The sequence below is a fragment of the Salvelinus namaycush genome, chromosome 1 (genome assembly GCF_016432855.1).
Source record: "Salvelinus namaycush isolate Seneca chromosome 1, SaNama_1.0, whole genome shotgun sequence".
In the NCBI taxonomy this organism is placed as follows: Eukaryota; Metazoa; Chordata; class Actinopteri; order Salmoniformes; family Salmonidae; genus Salvelinus; species Salvelinus namaycush.
The window spans coordinates 38,853,608-38,866,455 of NC_052307.1; the positions used below are offsets into that span (position 1 = coordinate 38,853,608).

Genomic DNA, 12,848 nt, shown 5'->3' on the forward strand with positions numbered 1-12,848 from the left:
TTTCTTGAATAAGTTCCTCCATTTTTTAGTTTTTCCTCTAACTTATTCTGTGCCTCCATGGCACAGTTTGTATTGCTATCTATCTGCACTATTAGTCCTTCTATTTCCTTTGTTAATATGAACTCTTTTGACCTAAATTGCTTTTGTTTCAAAGATGAGTATTGAATTTCATGGCCTCCAAAGGCACATTTAAAAGTGTCCCGTACAATAAAGGGATCTGCTGTACCTACGTTATGTTAGAAAAAGTATGTTATAAATTCTTCTGTCCTAGTCAAAAACATGTTATCATCCAGTAGGCTTTGATTAAATTTACAATATCTTCTCCCATGTGGAAATTCTGTAAGAGTAATGTATTTGCCAGTTATTTGATGGTCCGTCCGCATTATGTCCCCTATCAACACTTTTTAAACTTTTGGTGCCAGCGAGAAGGGCACAAGAAAGTTGTCAAGATGACTAGCTTGACTGAGCCTCCGCCATGTATATCTCACTAGATCCAGATATTTAAGCGTCCATATATCCACTAGTTCCAACATATCCATCTTCTTTATGTTGTTAACAAGTTGTGGGAAAAATACTGTATGACAGCTCTGCCTCTTGATCACTGGAAACTAATGTGCAAACTGTAATAGCCTACAATAAGTTGTCAAATGTTGATTGAAAATGATCATCATTCAATATTTAGGCTATAAACCATTTGCATTTATAAACCATTTGATTGTATGTGTTTTGATGCTGCTTTTTAGATGCACTGAAACCGCAAATGTTTTTCAAAACACTCTCTTAAAAACACCAATATTCAGATTGAAGAACGAGTGGATGTTTCAGAGTACATCCATTCTGTTTTCAAACACATTCTGTGTATCACAACCCTTAATAAATTGGGTTTTACATTCAAACACCCTCCAAACACCAGATCTCGGCTTAGGTGCATGACTTTTCATGGTTTTATATTCACAATGAGGGTGTTTTGAGTCATGCTATTTTAACAGTGTCGAGCCCTCAATCTCAACTCTGGACCTTGAAGCTAGTTCCACTGCGTTTTTTCATTGTGCCCCTCTGATCAGGGACTGATTTAGACCTGGGACACCAGGGGAGTGCATTAGTTGTCAGGTAGACCAGAGAACCAGCAGGCTACGGACCTCATAGGGTAAGAGTTGAATACCCCTGGCGTAGAGACTGGACTGGACTGTATCTGGTTTATCTCCTATCAGCTATTTAAACCCAAGTGAGGTGTGACAATGCTGTAACAAGTGTTGAAAGTTTTGCTACAACAACTCATCTGATTTATTAGACATTTTCTGGACCATTTGATCTCCTGTAAGTAAAGCTGCTTTAAAATAAAATGTATTTCTTACTAGCAGAGGCGGCAGGTAGCCTAGCGGTTAAAGCGTTGGCCCAGTAACCGAAAGGTCGCTGGTTCAAATACCCAAGCCGACATGGTGAAAAACCTGTTGATGTGTCCTTGAGCAAGGCACTTAACCCTCCAGGGGCTGACCCTGTAGATAGGCTGTCATTGTAAATAAGAATTTGTTCTTAACTGACTTGCCTAGTTATATAAAGGTTAAATAAAAAGATGATGGCAGATCAAACTTCAAACTTTCACTATGGAGTATTTCTAGTCTTGGTTAAGGAGTCATGGTTGTCCCTAGAAATTATATTTTAGTTCAATTCACCTGATTTGAAATCTGCACATATAGAATATTGATGGAATAATTAACACTTTAAACAAAGCACTGTAACTGGCATACGGTTACAACAATTATATTTAACCTCCATTCATTCCCATAAGATGTAATTAAATCATGGAACATCCAAGCTACTGTAATGTTTTCACAATACAACTTAATAACCCTTAAATCTGGCCTCCTCTTACAGTCATCTTTACTCAGCAGAACATATTATTTCCAGACAAAGAAAATATACTTTTTTTTTTTGTCTGCGCTGTAGATCTGTGGATATCCGTTGTTGTTAAAGGTGCAATTTTCAAATGATCAACATTAAATCATTTCCGAGTAACATTGGGTACCTTATTGTTATTGTTAACACTGAAAATGGTAAAACAAACCAAAGATTTGCTTCATAGCAAAGAGAAATTTCTCAACAAACAATTTTGCTAGGACTATCTGGGAGTGTTCTGAGTGGGGAGGGGGAAACTAAAAACAAGCTGTTATTGGCAGAGAGGTTTGGAGCTCTCTTTCTTATTAGTCTATCAACTAATTTAACACCTGGTGATGTCACCAGGTAGGCCAAAACTCCATCCCACAAAAACAGGCTGAAATTTCAGGTGGTGTTTTCAAACAGCTCTTACACTAAAAGGGAATTATCATAATTTTCCCAATTTCACAGTATTATTCCTATTTCATAGTATGGAAATATATATATATAGAGTACCAGTCAAAAGTTTGGACACACCTACACATTCAAGAGTTTTTTCTTTTTTTTTCTTTTTTTCTTCTTCTGCATTGTAGAATAATAGTGAAGACATCAAAACTATGAAATAACACATGGAATAATGTAGTAACCAAAAAAGTGTTAAACAAATCAAAATATGTTTTATATTTGAGATTCTTCAAAGTAGCCACGCTTTGCCTTGATGACAGCTTTGCACACTGTTGGCATTCTCTCAACCAGCTTCACCTGGAATTCTTTTCCAAAAGTCTTGAAGGAGTTCCCACATATGTTGAGCACTTGTTGACTGCTTTTCCTTCACTCTGCGGTCCAATTCATCCCAAACCATCTCAATTGGGTTGAGGTTGGGTGATTGTAGAGGCCAGGTCATCTGAAGCAGCAATCCATCACTCTCTTTCTTGGTCAAATAGCCCTCACACTGCCCGGAGGTGTGTTGGGTCATTGTCCTTTTGAAAAACAAATGATAGCTCCACTAAGTGCAAACCAGATGGGATGGCGTATCGATGCAGAATTCTGTGGTAGCCATGCTGGTTAAGAGTGCCTGGAATTCTAAATAAATCACAGACCATGTCACCAGCAAAGCACCACCAATCACCACACCTCCTTCATGCTTCACATTGGGAACCACACATGCGGAGATCATCTGTTCACCTACTCTGCGTCTCACAAAGACACGGCGGTTGGAACCAAAAATCCAAAATTTGGACTCATCAGACCAAGGACAGATTTTTACCAGTCTAATGTCCTACCTTGTCACAACAGAACTGATTGTCCCAAACGCATTAAGAAGGAAAGAAATTCCACAAATAACTTTGGCCCATGGACTATAAGACTATAAAATGAGTTGATCCTGCAGCTGTACTTGAATACAATGAACACTGTCCACAAGGTATCAGAAAGGCATTCTCCATCTATTTTAGTGCATGAGTGATGTCTGGTATCAGAAAATTAATGCATTGTTCACAATCAAACTATACTTCTCAGATTTTCCCTGCATCTTCACTGTTGTTTTGCTTAAAGCGTGCCGTGATTGATGGACCATATTGCCAGTCTATGACTTTGACAACATTTGAATGCCACTACTGAATTAAACCAAACACGTTATTTACATTTTGCAACTCAGAAGAGGCTCTCTGTCTCTCAGAAATCCTGTAAAGATGGCTGAACGTCAAGTCCACATCATTATTACTCACTCCTTCTTTCGTGAGGGCAGACAGAAAAGACAAACATCATGATAAATACCATGCCACTTTGCTGTCACATCACACCTTTGCAACCAGTAATCTGACATCATCTGTGAACTGTCTATAAGCACCCTGATGTTGAGTCTTTGTGTCTAAAACACGCTAGTTTTGGAACACTTTTTAACCCTATTGAACTTCCATTCTCTGTCTAGACTGTCTGGATAGGTTTTGCACTCCTACTGTATGAGATGTGGTCATTGTGTGATCTGTGGTGTGTTTCTTCTGGTTCTCTGTAGATATGTGACATTGTGTGATTTGTCGGATGGTGTGTTTCTTCTGCTTGTCTACAGATGTAGACATGGTGGGATTTCTGTGATCTGTGTGTCTCTGTCCTCTTTCTCTGTAGATATGGCCATTGTGTGATGTGTCTGATGGTGTGTTTCTTCTTGTTCTCTGTAGATGTGGACGTCTTACAGCAGCTGGGGCTCACAGGGACAAGGACCGGAGGGGGTTCATCATCCTCAGGGGCCCGTGCTGCTCCCCAGGGGGTCATCCCCTTTAAGTCTGGGGTCATCCTCACCCAGCGGGCCCGGATCCAGGCCCCCCTGTCTTCCATCCTCCCCACTGCCTCCTATCCCACCACCAACCTCTCTCTGATCCTCAGCCTGAGCTCCCACCGCATCAACAGCGCCTTCCTCTTCACCGTCCTGTCCAAGAGGAAGAGACTGCAGCTGGGGGTCCAGTTCATCCCGGGGAAGGTCCTGGTCTACGTTGGCCAGAAGGACTTTGTCCATTTTGACTATGACGTTCACAATGGCCTGTGGCACAGCCTGGCCCTGGACATCCGAGGCCAGAGAGTCTCGTTATATACTTCTTGTGGGAAGACTAGTGTACATGCAGATCTGCATTCTAAAAAAGAGGAGGCCCTGGATCCCGAGGGCTCTTTCCTCTTGGGTAAGAGGGCCCAGAACTCAGTGCAGTTTGAGGGTGCCATTTGCCAGTTTGATATTTACCCCTCTGCCAAGGCAGCTCATAACTATTGTAAGTACATAAAGAAACACTGCAGGGAGGCCGACACCTACAGGCCTGTAAATCTCCCACCCCTGCTACCTCTGATCCCCTCCAACCCAAACTTTACTGTCACCCTCAACACTCCTCTGCTGTCGACTGAGGTAACCAGGAAAGTCCAGAGTCCTAGTCTGGTCTTGACTGGGGACAGAACCAGGACTAAGCTTGTTGTCCCGACCAACCGCCCCACAGTGGCGCCAACCCTCTCCGTGCGTGAGAGTTTTGTCACACCAAAGTCTGGAACTATGTCCCTGTCCCTTCCTGCGACTGTCGCCCCGACAATGGCCAGGCCAGGATTAGAGCACCCCTTAGTGGCCAAGACTCAAACTGTTACTGTACCCCTCCGGACCAGCGGAACACAAACATCCCCAAAGCCAACATCCCGTGGCGACAGCAGTGCTAAAAAGAGCATGGCGGTGGAACCTGGTGTTAAAACCCCAAAACCCACAGGGAGCAGATTGGCTGCTGCACCAACCCTTTACACCACCGCCCGGCCACTAAAGAAGAAGCCAGACCTCCAAACCACGGCAGCATCCAAACAAGGCTCTTCTTCAAACTCAAACACCTCCATCCTTTACATCCAGAGAAAGCAGCTGACCGTGCTGGCTGCAAAGAAACCGGAGCCCAGAGTGACCAGTGTGGAGGCTGTCAAACCCACCTTGTTTATCTCTGTCACTCCGCCTGCCACAGATGGCTTCCAAACCTGGGACCTGGAACCGACCCAGTTCTCACTGCTGGCTGGGCCGGGACCACCTGGACTAAAGGGAGAACCGGGACCAGTGGTAAGAACATGTTTTTAAATAGAGATGTGTGTCACAGGAGGTTGGCGGAACCTTAATTGGGGAGAACATGCTTGTGGTACTGACTGGAGTGGAATCATTGGAATGGTATCAAATACATCAAACATATGGTTTCCAGGTGTCTGATGCCATTCCATTTGCTCCGTTCTGGATGTTATTATGAGCCGTTGTCCCCTCAGAAGCCTCCACTGGTGTGTGTATGTACAGTATGTATAAATTTAATGTACAGGAGGGACTCCTAACCTGCCTGGCATGTGTGGCAGCAGGCTGATGTTTTAAACTCCTGATATATTTCACACTGAGCTTTGGGAGCTGTTCTGTACTGTTCTGCCCCGAAATCCCTTCTCCACCCATTATGTTAAACAAGCAGGGAGCTTGACGCTAAGTCGCTCTGTGGATGGCGAGGCGGTAGGGGGTTGGGTGGGTGGAGTAGGTTCAGCCCTCTTAAAAAGCCCCTGACATGAAGTCCTTCCATGGGTTACAGACATCGAAGTGCCCCCCTGAGCCCTGTCTGTGTGGTGTCACTTAGAAGTGTCACTTTTAATAGTTAACCGGATTTCAGTTTTGCATCTGTTCAGTTTATTGGAACACATTGCATAGGCTTCATCTACAGTATGTCTTTTTTTTTTATTCTTCTATCTAGTAATTCAGCAGGAGCTCAACAAAATGTGACCTACCCTATAGCCTGCTCGCTAGCGCCCCCCTTATCAAGTATAAATGGCTTGTGGGCCGGTGCTAGCTACTCTTCAGAGTGTTGCTTGCTAATGTGAGATTTCCTTTTTAGCGGGATGGGTAGAAATAGTCGGGCCCACAGAAGGGCCCCGCCAGCCAGTGGTCTGTGTGTCTGAACTGAGGGCCTGACGCCGGGGTGAGAGATTCCTCCCAGAAGGGTGTGTGACTGTAGGAAGAATGGAGACCTTTAGAGCAGGTTCAAAGGTCATGGTGGATGAAGCACCTCGGAAACATTTGACAGCTTCGGAACCAACCATACGTCGCATGAAGTGCTTGGGGTTCTAATATGAAGTGCAAGGAATGCTTGGTTTGGTGGTTGGGATTGGAATGGGATTTGTTGAGTGTGTTAAAATAACGATTCTGGTCCATTTTGTTGAGTTAAACCTGTGTTGGGATTTCACGCCTGTAGTGGAGGTTGTGGTGGAGGTTGTGGTGGAGGTTGTGGTGGAGGTTGTAGTGGAGGTTGTGGTGGAGGTTGTGGTGTCTTGGGAAGTGTCTTTCTCGTCTTGGGAAATCAATGAAAATTATGGATTTCCAAGAAAGCAAACTCACATTGTATTAAGAAATTACCTTTTTATGACTCATGTCAGATGTTTGAACAGCTTTCAAAACTATAACAAGCATGACTGTCCAGCTCGTAACAGACCATTGATAGCTCATAGCGTGTAGGTCATTTGTTCTTGTTGGAACCTTGCAATGTTATGGTGCCCAGATGTGATTGCAGGCTTGAGGCTTTGCTTGTTTTTGAAAGATCTCATGAAATGTGAGTTATCAGTCATTTCAGACACTTCTTGGCCTTCATCATAGACTATTTCAGATGTTTTCATGTATTATATTGTGGCGTCAAGATCCAAAGCGACCAAAAATCTTCTCACAATGTTTTATGTTGATGTAGTAGTTGATCACACTTGCTTGGGCTACTATGTCAATGTCTGCCCTTAACTCTGTTCAAAGCTAAATCAAATATTGATCTCAGATATTTTTGTCAGACCTTTTCAGACCATTCATTGTACTCAAAGTATGGCATAGCTCATTTTTGGATGTATATATATATATATTATTCAATATAACAAGTAACAGCCATTATATATATATAATGGCTGTTACTTGTTATATTGAATAAATTTATGCACATTATGCAGGCCCTGCTGTGAAGAAATTCACTGGCCTTGGGTACTGATGACGTTTTCCCCCACATTTTCCATTGTTAACTGAGGCCCAAAGAGCCTCGCTCGTACTTCTGCAGTGAGGGCATCCACACTGCTATGTACGTCATAGCCACCTAAAGCTGTGAGAAACATGTTTATTGGAGAGCTAGCTGATGCAGAGCTGGATCCATCCTCCTCATGCTTGGTCAAGGTTGACGTTACCAGGATCTAGGCCTAGTGTGTGTCTCCTCTTCTGGCATGATAATGTGTAAGAATGCCTTTCAAGTTCCACTGCTATGAAACACAGGTCTGTTTTCACCAGCTAGAATAACTCTATAATTTAGAACGGAAAAATCCCACAACTACAATTTGTTTCTATTCGTGTCAGTAGAATTATAGAGTGGACATTCTTCATGGCAGTGCAATTCTACAAATTTACTGGAATTTTGATAGAACTGTCGCCAATCTTCGTTTGAGGGCCTTACTCACGTGTGAGTTTGTGACCGCCAGTCTGACTATTGTAGTCTTCAAACACTGTTGAACCCCACTGCAGTGCAAGCCTGGCATCTGTGCGGCTACACATGGGTCCTGGCATAGCCCACAATGGTCGTTGATATATTCAAGCTGTCAGTGTCATTTTAACTGTGGACCACACCAGAGCATAAACAGTCTTCTTTCAGCACTGTACTCCAGCAGCACTCTCCGAGAACAGGTCTCCTCAATGGGTACTTACAGGCTTGTTCGATAGAGACTTGTCTGTTTAATGTCTGTTTAAAGAAGTCTTTGTAGTAGTCTTGTGGTGCATTTTCAGACTCAGCTCCAGCTCCGAAAAAAAGCCCCCCCAAAAAGTTAGTAGAAGTTAAAGTCCTAGTAGGGTAGTTAAAGTGTCCAAATATCAACAATTCTATGAAATATCAAGCCTTCTCCAGAGCAAGTATGTTATATGTACACCATTAAGTTCCTACTGTATGTTAACAAAACCGAATGTCATATTAAGCTGTTTTTTTTTCATTTCCTCTTTCCTCTGTGTTTTTATGAGCCTGGTGCTAGTGGAAATGTGGAAATGAGAACCAAACCTAACATTTCAAACCAATAGTCTGCACTGCTTGGATTTGTAGAGGCTGACCCCTCATTAGCAATGACCTTTGAGAGCTGGGCTAATCCATGTGTGTAATTGGTTTAAAGCTAGCTGATGCCCGTAATTAACAAGAGTGGCTGTGGTTGGACCCGAGCAACGCAGGCCCTGGTCCACCGTCCAGGCCAGGACCCCCTGCTTGCTCCCAGCACAATGACTCACACTTCCATATCCAAGCACTGTAGTGGTTTTGGAACTGGTAAAATATTGGTTTCAGTGGGAGTGAGCCGTAGCAGGCTTAACAATACACTCTCAGCGACTCTGCCAACATTTAAACCAAAGACCTAAGCTGTACTGAATGTAATAGCCTACACAGAATGGCAAGGAAAAGAACGAAGCCTTGTTTCGATATGCAATTTCTGAAAATAGGTTTTGAGGCTGCCAAGTATAGCAGTACTGGGTGGATGGAGAGGTGTTTTACTGCCAACTTAATTAAGGCTAATGAAGGCAATTAGCTTACCTAGCAATGACATGTCATCATGTGGATTGCATGTTACATTTCCAACTCTCAAGTTCTTTCACAACTCTTTTTATTCAAGCACTGTTTTCCCACGTGGATTCAATCAATCAATTCAAGCCCTTTCTTGTAAACAGTTGGTTAGTGTTCTTACTTCCTGCTTTAATTCATTGACATCTTTTATGTTCCCTCTCCAGGGACTTCAAGGACCTCCTGGGAAACCAGGGATGCCAGGGAAGAGTGGGTCACGGGTGAGTTTCTCTTTGTTGTATTCCTGATTCTCTTGGTGTACACTCAAACAGTAATTCTCAACCAGGAAGTGGGAGTTTCAGTGAACCTCGAAATGAAAAAGATTGAGAACCTATGCACTATAACAAATGACAGACAAGCTTCATTAAAAAAATCTCCCATCCTTCACTCTTTCTTTCCATTCAGAATCACGTACTATAGCTTGCTACATTCTTTATGCTAAGCTCTGTGGATCCTGTTCCCTTGTCTGATCCATTGTACTGTCTATATTCCAACATCAATACATACAAATAACACCATTAGAATGGCGCTGGAGAGGATGGCTGACATTTTACGTGCTCCTACCTAACCAACTGTGTTATTTTGTTAGTTTTTTTACATTGTTTGTAACTTATCTTCTAACTTATTCTGTACATAATGTTGCTGCTACCATCTCTTATGACCAAAAATAACTTCTGGACATCAGAACAGCGATTACTCACCACGAACTGGTAGAAGCTTTTTCCTTTAACGAGTCCGACCAGTCCGACGTGAAGGATATACTGCTTTCCCGGGAACAGGCCCAAATCCCCGTCGTTTGCGTAAAGAGAAGACGTAGAAAAAGGGAGCGGAGGTCGGGCTGCCTTCTGAGAATTCTTAGGCGAGCAAGTAAAACCCCACTGCCATCCGTTCTTTTGGCAAACATGCGATCATTGGAAAATAAAATCGATGACCTATGTACAAGATTATTCCACTAACGGGACATTAAAAACTGTAATATCTTATGTTTCACCGAGTCGTGGCTGAACGACGAAATGAACATCATACAGCTGGTGGGTTTTACACTGTATCGGAAGGATAGAACAGCAGCCTCTGGTAAGACAAGGGGTGGTGGTCTATGTATATTTGTAAACAACAGATGGTGCACGATATCTAAGGAAGTCTCAAGGTTTTGCTTGCTTGAGGTAGAGTATCTCATGATAAGCTGTAGACCACAATATCTACCTAGAGAGTTTTCATCCGTATTTTTGTAGCTGTCTACATACCACCACAGACCAATGCTGGCACTAACACTGCACTCAATGAGCTGTATACCACCATAAGCAAACAGGGAAAACGCTCATCCAGAGGTGGTTCTCCTAGTGGCCGGGGACTTTAATGCAGGGAAACTTAGTTCCGTTTTGCCAAATTTCCACCAGCATTGTAAATGTGCAACCAGAGGGAAAAGAACTCTAGACCTCCTTTACTCCACACACAGAGACGCATACAAAGCTCTCCCTCGCCCTCCATTTGTCAAATCTGACCATAATTGTATCCTCCTGATTCCTGCTTACAAGCAAAAATTAAAGCAGGAAGAGTCAGTGACTCGGTCAATAACAATGTTCAGATGAAGCAGATGCTGGAATATGTTCCAGGATTCTTCCGATGGCATTGATGAGTACACAACATCAGTTACTGGCTACATAAATAAGTGCATCGATGATGTCGTCCCCACATTGACTGTACGTACATACCCCAACCAGAAGCCATGGATTACAGGCAACATCCGCACTGAGCTAAAGAGTAGAGCTGCCACTCGTCGGATGTGGCAAGGCTTGTAAACTATTACAGACTACAAAGGGAAGCACAGCCGAGAGCTGCCCAGTGACACGAGCCTACCAGGTGAAGTAAAATACTTCTATGCTTGCTTCGAGGCAAGTAACACTGAAACATGCATGAGAGCAACAGCTGTTCCAGACAACTGTGTGATCACGCTCTCTGCAGCCGATGTGAGTAAGGCCTTTAAACAGGTCAACATTCACAAGGCCGCAGGTCCAGACGGATTACCAGGACGTGTACTCCGAGCATGTGCTGACCAACTGGCAAGTGTCTTCACTGACATTTTCAACCTCTCCCTGTCTGAGTCTGTAATAACAACACGTTTCAAGCAGACCACCATAGTCCCTGTGCCCAAGAACACTAAGGTAACCTGCCAAAATGACTACTGACCCGTAGCACTCACGTCTGTAGCCATGAAGTGCTTTGAAGCTGAGCATGGCTCACATCAACACCATTAATCCAGAAACCCTAGACCCACTCCAATTTGCATACTGCCCTAACAGATCCACAGGTGATGCAATCTCTATTGCACTCCACACTGCCCTTTCCCACCTGGACAAAAGGAACACCTATGTTAGAATGCTATTCATTGACTACAGCTCAGCGTTTAAAACCATAGCGCCCTCAAAGCTCATCAATAAGCTAAGGACCCTGAGACTAAACACCTCTTTCTGCAACTGGATCCTGGACTTCCTGACGGGCCGCCTCCAGGTGGTAAGTGTAGGTAACAACACATCCGCCACGCTGATCCTCAACACCAGAGCCACTCAGGGGTGCGTGCTCAGTCCCCTCCTGTACTCCCTGTTCACTCTTGACTGCATGGCCAGGCACAGCTCCAAAACCATCATTAAGTTTGCCGATGACACAACAGTGGTAGGCCTGATCACTGACAACGACGAGACAGCCTATAAGGAGGAGGTCAGAGACCTGGCTGTGTAGTGCCAGGACAACAACCTCTCCCTCAACTTGATCAAGACAAAGGAGATGATTGTGGACTTCAGGAAAAGAGGACCGAGCACGCCCCCATTCTCATCTACGGGGCTGTACTGGAGAAGGTTGAGAGCTTCAAGTTAATTGGTGTCCACATCACCAACAAACTAACATGGTCCAAGCACACCAAGACAGTCGTGAAGGGGTTACGACAAAACCTATTCCCCCTCAGGAGAGTGAAAAGATTTGGCATTGGTCCTCAGATCCTTCAAAAGGTTCTACAGCTGCACCATTGAGAGCATCCTGACTGGTTGTATCACTGCCTGGTATGGCAACTGCTTGGCCTCCAACCGCAAGGCATTACAGAGGGTAGTGCGAACGGCCCATTACATCTCTGGGGCCAAGCTTCTTGCCATCCAGGACCTTTATCCTAGGCAGTGTCACTGGAAGGCCCTAAAAATTGTCAAAGACTCCAGCCACCCTAGTCATAGGCTGCTCTCTCTGCTACCGCATGGCAAGCGGTACCAGAGCGCCAAATCTAAACAGATTCTACACCCAAGCCATAAGACTCCTGAACATCTAATCAAATGGCTACCCAGACTATTTGCATTGCCCCCCCCCCCCTTTGCATAGTCACTGTAATCACTCTACCTGCATTTACATATTGCCTCAATTACCTCGACTAACCGGTGCCCCCGCACATTCACGTCCGGTTCCCGCTGTATATTTCCTTGCTATTGTTATTTTACTGCTGCTCTTAAATTATTTGTTACTTTTATTTCTTATTCGTATTTTTTTTAAGGTATTTTTTTAACCACATTGTTGGTTAGAGCTTGTAAGTAAGGATTTCACTGTAAGGTCTACAACACCAGTTGTATTCGGCGCATGTGACAAATAACATTTGATTTGATTTAATTTGATTAATAGTGACTTGAAACAGACGGGCTTTTTGAGCATTATGATTAAGTACTCAATAACATCTTTGGATTATGGAGCATAAATCATCCTAGGTTTAGTTTCCATTGGCTCTGATCACACTGTTCGTCTGCTGCCAAAGTATGCCTCTAAAGCTGGAGAACAAGAAATAGCTGTAACACTATGATAGTCAATGGCACCAAAGTCAAATGAGTGAGTGAAACCTAGTCATTGAGTTCATCA

General features: G+C 43.7%; 1 protein-coding gene across 1 annotated transcript in view; it reads left to right on the forward strand.

The window, feature by feature from the left end:
* LOC120051593 (collagen alpha-1(XXVII) chain B-like) overlaps window positions 1-12,848 on the forward strand; it is a 203,848-nt gene that overhangs the window by 71,435 nt on the left and 119,565 nt on the right. Inside the window, exons 10-11 of the mRNA XM_038998511.1 lie at window positions 4,053-5,443; window positions 9,131-9,184. Of these exons, the coding sequence (XP_038854439.1) occupies window positions 4,053-5,443; window positions 9,131-9,184 (1,445 nt within the window). The remainder of the gene's footprint in view (window positions 1-4,052; window positions 5,444-9,130; window positions 9,185-12,848) is intronic.